At 37.9% G+C, this 18411-nt stretch overlaps 1 protein-coding gene across 1 annotated transcript; it reads right to left on the bottom strand.

Annotated features, from left to right (window-relative positions):
- Positions 1-8178: 8178 nt before the first annotated feature.
- Positions 8179-11928, bottom strand: LOC109214865 (UPF0481 protein At3g47200-like). Its single transcript, XM_019378819.1, has 2 exons — positions 11834-11928; positions 8179-9790 (listed from the first exon to the last, which is right to left on the bottom strand). The coding sequence occupies exons 1-2, from the start codon at positions 11903-11905 to the stop codon at positions 8375-8377; spliced, it is 1488 nt and encodes a 495-aa protein (XP_019234364.1). The 5' UTR covers positions 11906-11928; the 3' UTR covers positions 8179-8374.
- Between the last annotated feature and the right edge of the window lie 6483 nt (positions 11929-18411).

Raw genomic sequence — 18411 nt, 5'->3', positions numbered from 1 at the left:
TAGATCAACAGAGATCAACGGTCCTGATTTGGTCTGTTAAAAACGGGGTCGTTTTGGATTGCTGGGGGGAAAGACCGGGTTCTGGGGGCGGGTCGTGGGCCAGTTTGGACGGGTATGGGAGTGGGTTTGGGGGAAACGTTTGGGCCTGGTATTTGGAAATTAAAGATGGCCCGAACAGACTTATATTTCTATTCTTTTTCTTTCCATTTCTTTTTAATTTCAAATCTTTTTCTTTCTTTTCTAAATAAAACCTACATTAATTCTAAACCAAAATTATCCTACCAAATTAGATTAATGTTCAAAATAATATTTACAACAACTAATTAAATACCAAATTAAAAGAAAACTGCAAGATTCACAGCTAAATGCAAAAATGCGTTATTTTTTGTAATTTTCTATTTTTGTAACACAAATAGATTACTAACTAATTTCAAAATGCCAAATTAAATCCTAAATGCAAGTGCAACATATTTTTTTTTTGTATTTTTCATGAATTAAATAAAATAAACATGCACAAACAAATGCAAACAATTAACACAAAAATGCCACAAAATTCAAAAAATTGCAAATAATGAAAAGAAATTATTTTGTTTGAATTTTTGGGAATAATTCATATATAGGGCAAAAATCACGTGCTCACAATGTGCCCATAGGCTACTAATTCGAACGTGATACAAAAGGAAAACGAACTCTGAAAAGGAAATCCAATTACCCCGCTCGCGAATCATGCGTGCGACGCGGTCAACATAATTAATCAAACACCCTGCTCGCGAATCATACATGTGACGCGGGCACACAGCAAATAGGAGTTTTCCTCAGGAAAATAGGAAACAACGCATAAAAACAGCTATAGGGAACTGTACTCAACATCATACTGTTGCGGCACGCAACTCGATCCAAACAACATACCCATGGCGGCGTGCCACCCGATCCACACATAAAATTCACATAAGGAGGTACACATCGAGCTAGATTGCTCATTACAACGAGATACCGAATATCGGTCACAAGCACGCCAAGTGCATAATACCATCCCTGGGGAGACATATAGTGCCATAGGCTACAAAACTCAAGCACAACTGAGGTGCGATATACGATCTGAATCTCGAGAGCCATCCTGCTCATATAACATCATCTCTACGCGGAACCTCAACACGTAAGCAATCCACCAAGTCGTCTCACAACTCACACGGCGCAATATATCATTACTTGAAATAATTGACGACGAAATAACACCCTGACTGCTCTTCCACAAGGAGCACCTTACTGAAATAAGCACATCTGGCCTGATATGGAGCCCATATTCACATTTAAATCCCTCCATAGACCTCAAGCTGGTTCTGATCGCACCGAACTAGGCTAATAATCTTTCAAGGGTCCATAGATACTCCAATTACTCCTCATAACACATAAGGACGACCATCATAACCGGAGTAATCCTCCACAGTCCACAACCCTATAAACCGTGTGCCCTCTAGGCATCAATTCTCAATTTAACGACATCACTACAATCTTCATACTTGACTTAACTCTTCAATCAATCAAGTGGCTACATGCCACACTAAAATAACCTTTCCGTGGGCACGCTCCCACAACCTTCCATAACAGATAACAGATCTGTACATCCAACTCACCGATCGTACTAACGCTAAAAAGCGATCAAGAATCCTTAACCAGGATGCGAAGCCTTTTTCACCAACACCGATTTTAGGTGACGCTAAAGACAATACCAACTTACTTTAAACATCGAAACTGCTTTCCTGCTCATCCGAGCTCGTGACATCCCTTGCCAACACCGAATTGCAACCCTGATCGTCACTTCCACTTCCATTCCACTCTCTGCACCCAACATGCCAATATACGATAGAACATGATTTTTCATCATAACTACGGAACCATTAATAGATTAACACTTCATCTTCTAAAAACTTTTTACTTAACTCTTTCCAAGAGGACCATAGCAACACACGAGTGAATCCTCATAATCGTAGAATATATAAATCCCTAAGTAGTGGCCTAAGCCACCAATATGCCAATTCAACTATGGCTAATAAATCTATTTTCTTTCAATTTATCCTTGATTGATTTAGAAATAATAATAACTACATTAACACATAACACACTCCATCCACACTCATCTCGAGTGACCTTGAATCACGAGACCATGCTGTCTCAAACCCCACGAACCATTTCATACCTCCCAAAGGCTACACTGCAAGTCAAAACATCATAGAACATTCTCTGCCTCTTCTCATAGGCTGCTACAAAGCTTGATTCTTAACCGTACCTATAGAATCGAAATCACTAGGCACTACGCTTTGCCCCTTTGAATCTACTAGGACCGTTGCTGAGAGCCACCCGCTCTGACTTGGCCCCGAATATAATCAATTCCATAAATCAATTCCATAATAACTACATTAACACATAACACACTCCATCCGCACTCATCTCGAGTGACCTTGAATCACGAGACCATGCTGTCTCAAACCCCATGAACCATTTCATACCTCCCAAAGGCTACACTGCAAGTCAAAACATCATAGAACATTCTCTGCCTCTTCTCATAGGCTGCTACAAAGCTTGATTCTTAACCGTACCTATAGAATCGAAATCACTAGGCACTACGCTTTGCCCCTTTGAATCTACTAGGGCCGTTGCTGAGAGCCACCCGCTCTGACTTGGCCCCGAATATAATCAATTCCATAAATCTCCTAGCACATGAATACCCTCTAGACGAAGCACCCGACAGAATCATTTCCCTTGAAACCCGCCTATACAAGGCATAAATCCCGAATCCTTCCCCAAGTCTGAACATGAGCCAATAAGGCCAACCATAGCACACCTTTAACAATTCCTTTGCTCGAATTACTACTTATGTTCTCTCCGTAGCTGAAATGACCCATCAATATGCTAATAACCAGAAACCTCTCAAGTAGTTAACCATGCAACCCCGTCATAGGCGGTGGGACTCTCCCACTTAGCTTGAAGCCACTGATACACATTCTCTGGGATTCACTAGTATTCTTTATCTCATATTGACATAACCTTCCGCCATCAACCACCAACATTCTCGAAATCTTTCTGTAAAACCCCTTTTTATAATCTGAATCATCAACCACATTCGCACGACCGATCTCATTGCTGTATAACCAATAGAATTTCCGCAGAAGCTTCGCCAACCATGCAACCGCCGATCCGCTCACTGGAGATAACCCACCTGTGGGATTTACGTGCCAACGTCTTCCAATGTTGCTACACGGGGTGCAATCACCACGACATTAATGACCCATCCTGAGTCCAAGCTCACTCTCTAGTTGCACAAGTCCACTCACCCCTCGTGGACATCAATTAAGTGCACGGCAACATCCTTCCAATTCGAAGTTAGGTTGTATCCTTCTTCATTTCAAGATGCTCATTTTCGTTATATCAAATCTCCTGCCGCATAATAGGCCATACTTCAAATTTAACCGTAGGCCCAAATCACCAATCACTAAAATTCCAAAATCACTCCAAACTCTCCCACTTTGGCGAAACTCACCCCTTTAGTCGACTACTCGACCTTTGCTTCTTATACCTGGCCTTCTAGAAATTTTAACCACCGCCTGACACTCCCCACATCCCCTTCCTCATCCTTTGCTGCTCAGTTGTTGCCTTAAATAAAATCTAACTTCGTGGCACTTGAACCCACAATTGCTGCTAACTTTAGACCTTTCCGAAGATCATCTTTCTCGAACCGTCAACATTAGAAACACTGATTCAACCTGAACTACCGCACCCCGCGATATTTGACAGCCGTTTCTTCAATACTATTTCTCAATATCTTACCCCAAAGGCAAATTGTAGAAGATCATAACACCGGCAAACTTAGTACGTTCAATTAGGATAACGACACCTCATCATAGAAGAAAACTCTACCATGCTTGCAAATACCAAGTCCCGTTACTCCATCAGCCCACACCTGATCATTCCTAGTTTGATTGTCTTTCTCCTACCGGGAATAAAATACCGAATCTCTAGATCATGCACTGAGTAAACCTCCCTTCAAGCCATTCACTACCCCGACACATAGGCAAACATCCTACCATCATATCAATACTGCGGAACAATCGTTCATAGCATCATGGCAACTTGTGCCTAGACTCAGAGCTCTCAAAAGTACCGCTACTGAGCTGAAACAATTGAATATCCTTCCACAAGGCGACGATAATAGCTCAGACAACTGTGCAGGGAGAAACACACTGCACGGCATCGGTAGTACCATTACAATTCTTCAATTCTCGATTTATAATAAGTGGTTAGCGTCGCATAAGATTGAATAGGAAGGAAATTAAAGGCATAAGCCTCCAGGGATCAAATCGCACGACGAAGAATCAAGAATGGAAGTACTCCTAACAGCCCTGCAGCCTCCCGAGGATAAGTACAGACGTCTCCGTACCGATCCGCGAAACTTACTAGACTTGCTCATGACTCGTGAGACCTACGGGAACCTAGTGATCTAATACCATGTTGTCACGACCCAAAATCCACTAAGGATCGTGATGGCGCCGGACACCACTGTCAGACAAGCCAACCAAAAAACTTAATTAAATTCTCGTTTTAATACTCTTGAAATCTATGGTTTTCCTTCAAATTTACCAATGAAAAAAAGATAATCGTTTCAAATCAAATTAAATGATAACCAGTTAATACAAAATACTTCATAACCATCCTAGAACCCGGTGTCACAAGTGCATGAGCAATTTCCAAGAATTCGAATAAAGTACAGCAGCTGTCCGGAACACAAATTGGACAGAAAATAGTTACAAGTCTGGGAGAGACTATACTAGTTGTGGATCACCTCGGGGAAATACAACTCACTAGTCTCCGGGTCACCGTGCTGCTACGCCCAGTAGGCCAATTGAAATACATGTACCTGTGCAACAAAATGCACAACAAGTGTAGCATGAGTACGGAAACAACGTGTACACAGTAAGTATTCCGCCTAATCTCGAAGAAGTAGAGACGAGATGGAAACTTCGACACTTACTAATGGTCCAATAATAATATTATTAATGCGATGACTCACGGATTTATTAAGAACAACAGTAGATTCAAATGAGTCACGAAACAGGTTAAAGTTCTTTTTCTTTTATAAGAAGTCTCCGGATTCATAATCCATTAATTAACAATTATCTCAAGTCGGGGAGAACAGATATCAATATCAATAATTCTCAAGGCAGGCAATACAAGCATGCGCAACTCATGCCGAGGTCGTACTGCCCGATCCAATATAAATGTAAAATTTGCACTGCCGAGGGTCGAGCGGCGCGAACCATAGATGCATCTATTACCCCGCTTGCGAACCATACATGCGACGCGGTCAAATTTAATTAAATAATCACCCTACTCGCGAATTACACATGCGACGCAGGTAAACATAGAAATATATGCTCAAACAGCAAATTAAGAATTCATAGGGGAACATTTATCCAATCAAAGCCAGTTCACTTTTAATGATTCCAGAAAAAATAAAGTTTAATCCTCTTAGAAATTCATATATCAATTCGATAGGATTTAAAAGATCCAACTGTCAACAAGATCACAGATATTCCAAGTATAGCATGCTTTTGGGTCCTAGACTACCCGGACTTACACATATTAGTAGCTACGCACGGACTCTCGTCACCTCATGCGTACGTAGCCCCCACAAATAGGAGCACATAATCAATTATTTCACATATGGGGACAATTCCCTCTTACAAGGTTAGAAAGGAGACTCACCTCGCTCCGAAGATCCATAAACGGCATTCCACGCCCTTCCGAGGACTCGAATCGATGCTAAATGCTCCAAAGCTAGCCAATAATTATGCAAATCCACTAATACATGCTCAATTACTCATTACAATCCAATTTATGACAATTCCTAACCCCGATCGAAAAGTTGACATAAACGCCCTCAGGCCCACGTGCCGAATTTCAAAATTTTTCAAAGAACAAGTTTACCCATAACCCCACGAACTCAAATATATGATTTACTCTCAATTTCATACCCAAAATCGTGGTCAAATCCCAAGAATATAAATTTCTAGGTCTTCCCACCAAAACCTCAAATTCCTACCAAATTCATGCGCAAATCCGTACATAATCAATGTATTTAACTTAAGATAGGTGGGGATAGTTTACCTTGTCATTGATGATGAAAATCCCCTCTTGAAACCCTCCAAGAATCGCTCAAGCCAAGAGAAAAATGAGAGAAAACGGCCAAATCCCGATTTTTAAAACACTAACTGACTCCAGTCCTTTCGCACCTGCGGTCTATTGACCGCTTCTGCGGTCCCGCAGGTGCGGACCAATTGCCGCTTCTGCGGTCTTCCCCCAAGCCTTCAACTTCCGCATCTGCGCTTCTCCTTCCACAGGTGTTGTCCCGCATCTACGGTCCCAGCCTAGCTGTCCATTTTCGCTTCTACGGCACGAAGGCTGCTTCTGCGGCTCCGCACCTACGGCCCTAGTTTCGCAGGTGCGGTTACACCAGCAACCAGCAACTTCAGCCTTCTCCAAAATTCTATTTTCAATCTGTTTCCATCCGAAATCCATCCGAGGCCCCCAGGACCCCAACCAATCATACAAACCAGTCCCAAAACACATTACGGACTTGCTCGAGGCCTCAAATCATATCAAACAACGCTAAAACCACGAATTGACCCCCAATCCAAGCTTTATGAACTTTAGAATTTTAAACTTCTACTTTCGATGTTTAAGCATATCAAATCACGTCCGATTGATTTCAAATTTTGCACACAAGTCATATTCGATATTACGGACCTACTCCAACTTTCAGAATCGGATTCCGACCCCGATATCAAAAAGTCCACCTCCGGTCAAACTTCTCAAAAATCTTTAAATTTCTATCTTTAGCCAAATGACTCCAAAATGACCCACGGACATCCGAATTCACTTCCGATCGCGCTCCCAACTCCAGCATCACCATCGGAGCTACTCCCAGACTTGAAATCCCAAACGGATATCGATAACACTGAAATGCACTTCAACCCAAACTTATAAAAAAATTTCCAAAATGCTAACTTCGATAATAGGCGCCAAAACGCTCCCGGGTCTTTTAAAACCCGATCCGGGCATACGCCCAAGTCCGAAATCATCATACGAACCTGCTGCAATCTTCGAATCCTGATTCCAATGTCGTTTACTCAAAAATCCAATCTTAGTCCATTCTTTCAACTTAAGATTCTGAAATGAGAATTCTCTCTCCAAATCAACTCCGAACTTCCTGGAATTCAATTCCGACCGTGCGCACAAGTCATAATACCTGAAATAAAGTTGCTCATGGCCTCAAACTGTTGAACGGCGCGCTAGAGCTCAAAACGACCAGTGGGGTCGTTACAATACACACAGAGAAAGATTCATCCAAGAGTATGGGAATCAATTACATTACATAAAGCTATGATTTTTATAGTTTTTTCAAAAAGTCAATAAAAGTCAACTCATCGCAAATGCAAACTAGCTCACCCCAGTACCCCATCGCAATTGCGAACAATCTGTTCGCAAATGCGAACCTGACAGCGCTCATCCTACTATAGCAAATGCGATCCTAAACTCGCAATTGCGAGAACTAAGACTTTTGCAAAAAAAAAACTAGCAGAATTCTAACTCTATCAAACACTCAGCTACGCGTCTGAAACTCACCCGAGCCCCTCGGGTTCCAAACCAAACATATACACAAGTTAAGTCATACGAACTTACTCGCGTGATCAAAACACCAACATAACCTCTGGAACTACGAATCGGACATCAAAATCAATGAAATTTTCAAAAGAAAACACAAGAACGTGCAAATTTACAACCAGACGTCCGAATTACGTCAAATCAACTCTGCTTTGCACCAAATTTTGCAGAACAAGAGATAAATGGTGAGATGAACCTATTCCAAGCTCTGGAACCGAAATCCGAACATGATAGCAACAAAGTTAACATACGGTCAAACTTAGGAATTGTTTAAACCTTCAAATTGCTAGTTTTCAACAAATCATGTTAGTTCAAGTTAGTGACTTCCAAATTCGATTCAGGGCATACGATCAAGTCCCAAATCACGATACGGACTCACCGGGACCATAAAAATACATATCCGGGTCCGCTTATAAAAAATGTTGACTATAGTCAGCTCAAATGAGTTTTATGGTAAAATTTCACATTTTCTTCAATTTTTCACATAAAAACTTTCCGAAACAAGACGCGGACTGCACAAGCAAATCGAGGAACACTAAACAGAGCTAGTCAAGGTCTTGGAATACGAAAATAAAGGCTAAAACTCAAAGTTACCTATCGGGTCATCACAATATTCATCAACCATCTTATGATATTACAACAATAATGCAGATCACTACTTAATACCACCTGTGAAAGCTAGAACTGTCTGCATAGCTGTGAGTACGAGGAGTATGACTGCTGCCACAGTTGAAGCTCCTGCCCAAGGACTACTAAAATAATTTTGCCTCAAATTTGCAATAATTTGATTCCACGGCTTTTTGCAATGTTGACTCATTTTTTTGCTCGCTTCAGCGTAATAGGTGCTGCCAGCAGCAACCACGATCCCTTCTCCAAGTTTATTGAACATGTTAGCCACTTCTCCGTCGTCTGCTAGCCCGTTAAGGATGATTCCATTTAGGCGTAGCAAATTCACATCTTTACGTGATTTAATAAGTTGACCCATTATATCTACATAATCCAAAAAACATTTAGGATATAAGTTAGTCGAGTGTTGCTCATAAGCTATCAAATTTCTTAGAAAGGCCTCAGTTGAATCACCAACTACGAAACAAGGAATTTGTATCGCTCCATTCTCAAACTTGATATCGAACATAGTTGTTCTATCCATAAGATCTTGTTCGAAACTTCCTAATTTTAAGAAACTAGCTCCAGCTTCATAAAGCTCTGTTGCACTTGGAGCTTGCCAATACTGCCAAATATTAGAGGTAGAGATTTCTTTTGACCTAAATAGTCGCAAGTTCTTTCCAAGAAATCTTTTAATATTGCAACAATCCTTTCTCATCCTAGAATTCGAGATTTGGCTAGTTTTCGTCATCTCTGATGGACGACAAAACATGTGTACCACATGAAGTAAATGATCGAATTTGTTTTCATCACCATCCATTTCTGATTTGAGAAAAGGTATCTTACTTGGCGAAATATGACAAAGAGCCGATTTCACCATACGTATGAAGTCGGGTTCCTGATCTTCAGGACGCTTAGTCATGTCATGAAGTTTGGCGAGGACAAAGAAAGGGAGTTGGTTTTCTAGTAGCAATAAATCTCGACATACTTGACACACCATCCATTGCGCGTTGATAATTAGGGGGTCTCGAAGAAACTCAACCACAAAACAGCCATCAAGTAACAACATTTCCGAAAATTTGCCAACAATATCACTGTCTATATCGTCATAACACTTTAGTGCTTCATCCTGTAGTTCCTCCAATTGTCTAATGCAACTTTCCACATCAAGCCCCTTTATTCGCTGGAGAAACCGTCGTAGGTATAATAATTTGTACTTTTCCATTGAGTGAAGTTCTTGATTTTTTTTATGGTAAGGACCTATGGAGACGATCTTCGGCGTATAAGCATCTGGGTTTGATTCCCGAATGGCCGCATTTACTTTAAATATGGTAGTGGATTTGATAGATGAATTGTCCAAATCCTCAAATCTTTCATCAAAGATTTGATTCAAAGATTTATCTCTTTGTAACTTTAATCGCTCCTTGATCTCGATTAAATGATCATCTTTCCTCCCGTCTTCTATCTGTAATTAGTTAAAAGAGTCATGGTTTCTCTTTTTCGCTTTTTTTTTTTCCTTAACATATATTGTTACTAGATAATGATAAAAAATAAAAAAACTCTAACGACTGGCAATTTCCAAAATGAAAATTTTAAGTAACTAAATATTAAGCAGTAAGTAGAGAAAATATTTAGTTTATATTCTCCAAGAAGAGTAACAGTAGTCACTACATCTCTCATACATGCCTTGTTAAGAAAATATTATTAGGGAATGATCTTAAATAAAACATTGTAAGATGTCATTTGAGTGCTAATTTGGATAACACATAATTCTCCGTTCCAGTTTATGTGAATCTATTTCCTATTTGGTCCGTTTCAAAAAGAATGACCCCTTTTTAAATTTGAAAACCATTTAGTTTAAACTTTCAATCCTACCCTTAATGAGAAGCTTTTACAACCACACTAATACTCTGGACCCCTTTTTGACTTGTTTAGGACAACAAATTCCAAAAGTATTTCATTTTTTCTTAAACTTCGTGCCCAGTCAAACAGGTTCACATAAAGTTGCCAGTATCAGTGTCAAGGTTCTCTATATCGTCATAACACTTCAATGCTTCGTCCTCCAATTCCCCAACGCAATTTTCCACATCAATCCCCTCTTCCCCGCGGAGGAACCGTTGTAGGTACAATAGTTTCTACTTTTTCATGGATCGAAGTTCAGGATTGTGTTTGTGTTAAGGACTAGCGGTGGCAAAATGACTAAAAGAAAACAGATAAACACCCATATTATCCACTAAAATATGGGCTGGATAATAAAATTTTTAAAAAAGGATCAAATATAGATAAGAACCATATTATCCATTTCGAAAATGGATAACCAATGAGTTTAACTTTTACATTTGTGAAACCTCAAATTGGGGTTCCTCAAGTTTGGGATAATTAAAAGCGAACATATTTAAGAAGTCATGAATAATATGGTTACCCATATTAACCGCCGGTTAACCCTTTTTTTTTATCTGTATTAAATATGGATCGAGTCGGATAATTGATCTATTTTTTCATTACCCGTTTTCGACCCGAACCATATCTTTCCCCTCTTTTCTACGGAGAATCGCTATAAGTAACGCAATTTATACTTTTCCATGGAGCGAAGTTCAGGATTGTGTTTATGGTAAGGACCAATGAACATCACCTTTGGCTTATAAGCATCTAGATTTGATTCACGTAAACCCACACTTACTTTGAATATGTTGGGTGGATCTGAAAGCCGAATTCATGTCCAAATCCTCATATATTTCATCTTAGATTTTATTTGCAGATTTATTGACTTGATACTGACCATTTGTTTCCTTTTTCTCGATTAAATGGTCCACTTTCTTCCCTTCTTCTGTAATTAATGGCAAAGAGTTCATAGTTTTTCTTTTTTTGTTTTGAGAAACTAATATACTGAATTCCAATTTTTTTATTTAAATGTTGTAGTAATATTTATATACTTATTATTTTCTATAAATTCTACTCTCTCCATTTATTTTTAGTTGTTCACTTTTGATTTTGTACTCCCTTTAAGAAAAAGTAAATGATATATGTATTTTACAATTTTATCCATAATAATGATAGTATTTTAAAAAGTTTTGGGAAATAAAGAGTTAATGATAAGGGTAAAATAAAATAAAAAAGATTATCTTTCTCTTAATTTGTTAAAATGAACAAGTAAAAGTAAAATATATTTTTACAATAGTGAACAAGTAAAAGTAAACAAGGAATAACAAGTAATTACTGGGAAGGTATACAAAGACGAATAGTGAATCGTAATAAAGTTTTAAACATCATTAGTGGAAATCAAAATAGTAAAAGGAAAATTAATAAAACAACTCAATTTTAATAAAGAAACTCGATCAAACTTGACGTTATTATTTATGCTTCTAATGACTTAATTAATGTATATATTAAAAAATTATAATATTAACAAGTGATACACGAGTGACTATTCATGCTTGCTACCTTGTTTCCTTTTGTACAAAAATACAACAAACAAATAAAATGAAAGATTGTTGAGAAAGAGAGAGACCTCATCTTTTGTTGCTTGACGAAGCAGTGGAGTTCGGTGATCTATTGGGGTAATCTCAATAGAGTGTGCCATCCCTCTTTAATTATTTTCTTGAACTTTATAATTTCTACCAACAACAGATATCGGTTTAAAATGGTATGGCATAAAAATTGAAAAGAAAAGACAAAAAATAAAAATAAAAATGAAATCTTGTATTATTTCTTCTTATGAAAAGAAAACTAGATGTCTTGTACGTTATCCTGTTAGAAATTTTAATTCTTAGATTGAACGAAATAATTTGTAATACCCTTATATTTTTATTTTTTCCCCCTCAAAATTACTCGAGAAACTAACAACACAAATCATTCTATTAGGCGAGATCGGTTAAAGAAATAGATACTGTGTTTAACTCAACCTCAAAAATTACTTTAAGAAGTGAGGATTGCTCAAAATCATTTAAAGCGACACCTACTATAACGACCCGACTAATCGTTTTGAGGAATTTTGAAGAAACCCTCCCTAGGAGTTGTGCTTCAAAATTTCATATTCTAAATTGGGTCTTGATAGTTGGAGTGATTTTTCTTTTGGTACAGCAGACTGAGTTTTGATCATGCTGATTTGTAAAAAAAATTCACTTGGTAAGTAATAAAATACTTGGTTATCAAAAAAATAAAAAATAAGAAGACCAAGTTACCGTATCCCACCTGATTTGGGAAATTTAACTATGAAACGTTTAAAATTGCAATAGTACACCTTGTGTTTAGCATAAAATGACAAATAAAGGACAATCTCGTACACTAAGCTCGTGCTAAAATGACAAAATGGCAATATAGAAGCTAATTACCTCTTTGGTTTGACTATTTATATAGTCAAAATTGAGTGACTGGAGTGTACTTGAGCTGAGTTTCTTCTAATATGAGAGAGGGGGTGCTGGAAGTATAGTGGAAGAGGAATGGATTTTTAAATGGAAAATACAAGTCTAAGAAGGCAAAGAAGAAAATGATGTCGAAACTGACAAGATTTTAGTAATATATAAATATAGATTTTCTTTTGTGTGATTGTAGGGCTACTTATATTACTAACGTGTGATAACATCCCTCAGAAAAATATCATAGGATAAAATAAAGCTACAAGTATCATAGAATAAAATGTAATTACATTAGCTGTAAGAAAAGTATCAGAGAATAAAGTTATAACCAGTTAGGTTTCAAGCTACAATTTAGTATTCAAGTTTAGTTCAGCAGAAGAACACTAAAGTTTCCTTCTTTATAAAAGGCTTATATAATATAAAATACCTCATCCTCCTTCCTGCAATGAATCTTCCAAATCCAGACAGACAAGTAATTATCTGTATTCCTAAATAAAATAAAATAAATCTACTTTAATAAGCTTGGGACTAAAGACTAATGATACATCAAATTTTCTTGTAAATGAAGTAAATTCACCAAAAAGTGGGATTGATAAAACCAGTGTCTTTTTAATTAGAGTACGAACAGGAAGAAAGAGTCGGATTCCTGCAGGTCTAATACTAATGGAGGCACAATTTTTACCGAGAGCATTCAAAAAATAAAGAAGTAAACGCACAAAGAAGGTAAGAGGATCCATTATATATATATATATATATATATATATATATAGTTAAATTTGACACTGCATATGACAACTTATTGCCTGTTTGGCCAAGCTTCTTTTTAGTCAAAAGTGTTTTTTTGTTGTTGTTTGCTAAAAGTGTTTTTTTCCTAAAGTTAAGGTGTTTGAAAACTTTTAGAAGGGAAAAAAGTGCTCTTGAGTAGAAATACAAGCAGGTTTTTAGAAGCTAAAAAAAAAAAAAATCTCTCCAAATACACTTTTTAAATTTTTTTTTTTTTTTGAGAAAAATATTCTTAGAATCGTTTTTTAAGAACTTGGTCAAATACTAATTTTTTGCTAAAAAATGCTTTTCAAATTTATTAGCCAAATACGATAAGCTAATTTTAGAAGCTTGGCCAAACAAGATCATGAGCTGACGAAGAAAATCATTAAGTGGGTCCCACCCTAGACGTGAACACGATCTAAATCTAAGTATATACTCCTACAATTTTGTATAGTTACTTCCTGGCATGGAGAGGGAATTGATGGATCGTTGAAGAAGGTATAATAACAACGTTAATCTTGTCAATCATTATATCCTCCAATAGATAATGTTAGTCAGCATTCAACAGTTCAAATCCAATTAGGACACAGTAACTTTCTGGCATAAAGAGAGGAAGAGTGTTTGAAAAGGATATAACAACGTCAATCTTGTCCATCATTATCTAAATATAAAGGATAACGTTACTCAGCATTCAATAACTTGTATACAACGTGTATATATTATACACGTTACGCTAACAGTCTAACACAAAGTAGCAAAGTAGTAGCAGTTATTACTGAAATAGTAAAGTGATGGAGATAAAATTACTAGGGACCAAGTTACTACTTACATTATGGCTACTGATATCCGCCGTATGCGGTGGTCATTCCGACCGGCCGACGGTGGGACTGCAGTGGCGGGAACGGCAGCAGCAAAAGGAGAAAGTAGGTTCACTTGAAACACGACGAAATTTGCTGTCTAATGGACTCGGCTTGACGCCTCCTATGGGGTAAATTGTTGGCCCAAGATCAGTTGAAGTTTTGAAGAATGACAAACGAACTCAGTGAAGGACCAGGTTCATCTAAGGAGACACAGTTGTTATGGCCCATACACATGAGATGCACGTGAAGAAGATAAGTCCTTGAGATCAAGCAGCAATATCTTGATGAATATCTTCTGAACTGATCGAAAAGATTGCATATAGGATAAGGAGTTGAAGTCTCCTTATAAAAAGAGAATTACATCCGGATCAAGAATATGGATTAGGAGTTAGAGTTGTTCTTGGACTCGAATTGTCAAAGGATCCACAATTCGAGTTCTTATCAAACTCTGATCACTAACTCTATAAATATAACGATTGTTCTCTTTTACAGAAAATGCACATAAGCAGAAGTTAAGCATATTTGAGAGCAAAAAGATCAAGTCTGATTTGCAAGCAACATATGCGAGATACAAGTGTGCACGTCTGAAGCTACATGAACTAAGATAGAAGAACCAGTTTCATCATTGTGTTTATTCTAAGTCTAGTTCAATTGTAGTAGGTTTTCATATTGTACCTTTCAGCTTTCTTAGAAGCAATTGTATTAGGTACTCTGAGTATTCAAGTTAGAGTTAACTTGAAAGTGTCGCAACAGTTGAGGCTCTGTGCTACACTGGGATTAGAGTTAATCCTTAGGTTTACAAAGAGTTTTGTAAATGCAGTTTTTGGCTTAGTAATTTTAGTGGAGTTTGGGAAAATCCTACTGAGTAGTAGGTCGTGGTTTTTTCACCTTTTGAGCCAGGTGTTTTCCACGTAAAAATCTCTGTGCACTTTACTTTCAGTATTTATTATTCCGCAAATTGCTGTAGTTAGAACACTTAGAAGAACCAGGTTCTTCTAACGCGAAAATTAGGTACCACACAAATCACCCCCCCCCCTCTTGTGTGGTATTGACGTTTACAACTTCACTGTGAAATTTGATAGAAATGGAGTTGGTTTGACGTGATTCGGACGTCCGGTTGTGAAAATAAGAGTATCAAAGTTTTAATGAAAATTCCACTTAATTTGGTGTTCAATTCGTAGTTCTAGGTGTTATTTTGGCGATTTGATCGCGCGAGCAAGTTCGTATGATATTTTTAGACTAATGTGCACTTTTGGTTTGGAGCCTCGAGGGTTCGGGTGAGTTTCGGGTAGGCTGCGGAGTGAAATTTGACTTGGGGAAAGTTAATGGTGTTTTAGATCTTGTTGCAGGCCTCTGATCTCGCATTTGCGAGATCAAGCATCGCATTTGCGACCTCTGAGGGGTTTGCATTTGCAAGCTACTCATCGCAAATGCGAAGAGTAGCTGGGCCACACATGTTCCGCATTTGCGAAACAACCTTGGCATTTGCGAAGTGAGTCTGGGGAAGGCATTCTTCGCATTTGCGATCACTGGTCACATTTGCGATCATCCTAGTTCGCATTTGCGAAGATAGCAGAAGTGTGAGAGTCTTCGCAAATGCGATGGATTTCTCGCATTTGCGAAGCCCAGGTCGCATTTGCGACATCTGTAGCCGGGTAAATATGACTTAGACGAGATTTTTTATTCATTCTTCAAATTTTCAAACTCAAGAACCCTAGAGGCGATTTTCCAAAGAACTTATCTTTCCCAAATCATTGGTAAGTGATTCTAAACTAGTTTCTTTCAATCTTCCACTACATTTCACAAGTTTTCAACCTAAAACCTAGAGTTTTCAGGGTGGAATTGGGGTTTTTTGGGTAGAAGTTAGTGATATGATAAATTGGGGATTTAGACCTCAAATTGAGATTGGATTCCAAAACCAACTATATAACTGGGCTCGGGGGTTAATGGATAATCGGGTTTTGGTCCGAATTTCGGGTTTCGACCAAGCGGGCCCGGGTGTTGACTTTTGTTGACTTTTTTAATAATGGCCTAAATTGAATTCTTTGCAATCGTGGGTAGTTGCTAAGGCTTAATTTGAATCGTTTGGTTGGTAATTTGCTAGATTCTATTGGTTCGGAGGCTTGTTTGAGAGGAAAAGCCGTGGTTGAGCTTTGAGTTTTGCCGTTGGAGCGAGGTAAGTATCGTGGTTAACCTTGGCTTGAGGGATTAGGACTTAATTGTCTATTTGCTACGTGTTTGAATGTTGGGTACGGCGTATAGGTGAAGTGACGAGTACATATGTGTTGTTGTCGGGTTATAGCATGTGGGTGGGTCTTATTCTTGAAATTGTTTCTTTCCTTAATCATATTATCCATGCTTAGTCTAGTTAATCGTTGTGTTGATCGTTCTTATCATGTTTACGGACTTTGGTAACAATTGAGCATTGATTCAAAGTTGAGGTTTGTGTTGTGGAACTAAATGTTGAAGTAAGACTTGTTCTTGTTATTTCTATCTCCTTGTTGTCATTGTTCATTGTTTTAGTGTGGGAGAGTGTTAATGCACAAAGGGTGATGTCGTGCCATATTGTGAGTATTAATGTACGAAGGGTGATGTCGTGCCACATCGTGAGTGTTAATGCATGACGGGTGATGACGTACCACGTTATGAGAGAGTTAATGCACGAAGGGTGATGTCGTGTCGTTTCTATTGATTCATATGGTGAGGTTGAGAGTAAAAGCACGAAGGGTGATGCCGTACATTTTCCTTTACTGTGTTTACTTGTTCTTATTTGTTCAAGGTATATCGGTTGATCAATTTCTTATTACTGCTGTGATTCTTTATCTTGTGATCCCCTCAGCATGCCCCCTCTCGATATTACTTGTCTAGTTTCATTCATTGTTGTTATTTGTACATATACTGTCAAATTGCACAGGTTTATTTGTGGGTGTCTTGTCATAGCCTCGTCACTACTTCGCTGAGGTTAGCTCGACACTTACCAGTACATGGGATCGGTTGTACTGATACTGCACTCTACACTTCCTGTGCAGATTTTGGTATTGGCCCCAGTTGATCGTAAGGCATAGCAGCTCGTATCGGATCACCGGAGACTCAAGGTAGATCTGTCAGCGTTCAGAGACCTTGAAGTCCTCGTCTATCTTTTCTCTTTAATGTTTCTTTCGTTCAAACAGTTATATTCCTTTCAGACTTATACTTGTAGTAAATCCTAGAATGTTCGTGAATTGTGACACGAAATCCGGGTAGCAATAAATGATGAAGTTGTTATAATATTCCGCACTTGTTATATTTTATTTCAGCTTATTTACTGTTGTTTACTGAGTTGAATAAGGTTTGGCTTAATAATTTTCTAACGTTGGCTTGCCTAGCAAGTGGAATGTTAGGTGCACGATCCCGATGGTGGAAATTCCGGATCGTGACATACAGTAGCAAAAATCACCTAAAAATAGGGGAGTCCAGCTATACGCGACTGTATTCAGATATATTTGCGCCTTGTATTCATGAATAAAGTAATGACAATCACCTTAAAAATAGGTTTGGGCAGCTGTCTAATAACGGAAAGAGGATCAATTAACGTGATACACTCCTAATATAACTCAACAAAATCATTTCTACATAAATTTCGCTGAAATTGTTCTGTATTCCACGTATTCACGCGACTGTATCAATAAATCCAATGAGGTAAAAACACAGGGACTACAGATGTTTAATTATGAATTCCACGTATTCGCGCGAATGTATTTATAAATACAATGACGTAATCCGTCTAAAAAATAGTGATTACGAGTGTTTAATAACGGAAAGCGCAATATTGAATTGTATTCAGTTTCACTATATTGAATTCAATTGTATTCGAACAACAAAAGATCAAGAAAATAGGATGTATATCGATCTATTCAATTTGATTGTACACATTGTATTTAATTCACATATATTCACTATTATACATTGAATTCAATTCACTATATTCAATTCGACTGTATTCAAACAAACAAAAAGTCACAAAACATAGTGATATCCGGTTGTATTCAAAAAATACAGATCTTGGAACTACATAAATATAGGCAAAAAATATATATATTTATACAAAAATATAATGTATTTGAGTG

Source organism: Nicotiana attenuata, unplaced genomic scaffold, assembly GCF_001879085.1.
Source record: "Nicotiana attenuata strain UT unplaced genomic scaffold, NIATTr2, whole genome shotgun sequence".
Classification (NCBI taxonomy): domain Eukaryota; kingdom Viridiplantae; phylum Streptophyta; class Magnoliopsida; order Solanales; family Solanaceae; genus Nicotiana; species Nicotiana attenuata.
This window is presented reverse-complemented; position numbering and strand designations above follow the sequence as displayed.

Excerpts from the sequence above, each read along its gene's own strand:
- LOC109214865 (XM_019378819.1), bottom strand. The coding sequence starts at position 11,905 with ATGGCACACTCTATTGAGATTACCCCAATAGATCACCGAACTCCACTG. Across the intron at positions 9,791-11,833 it reads GTCAAGCAACAAAAGATGAG|ATAGAAGACGGGAGGAAAGA; the intron begins GTCTCTCTCTTT and ends AACTAATTACAG.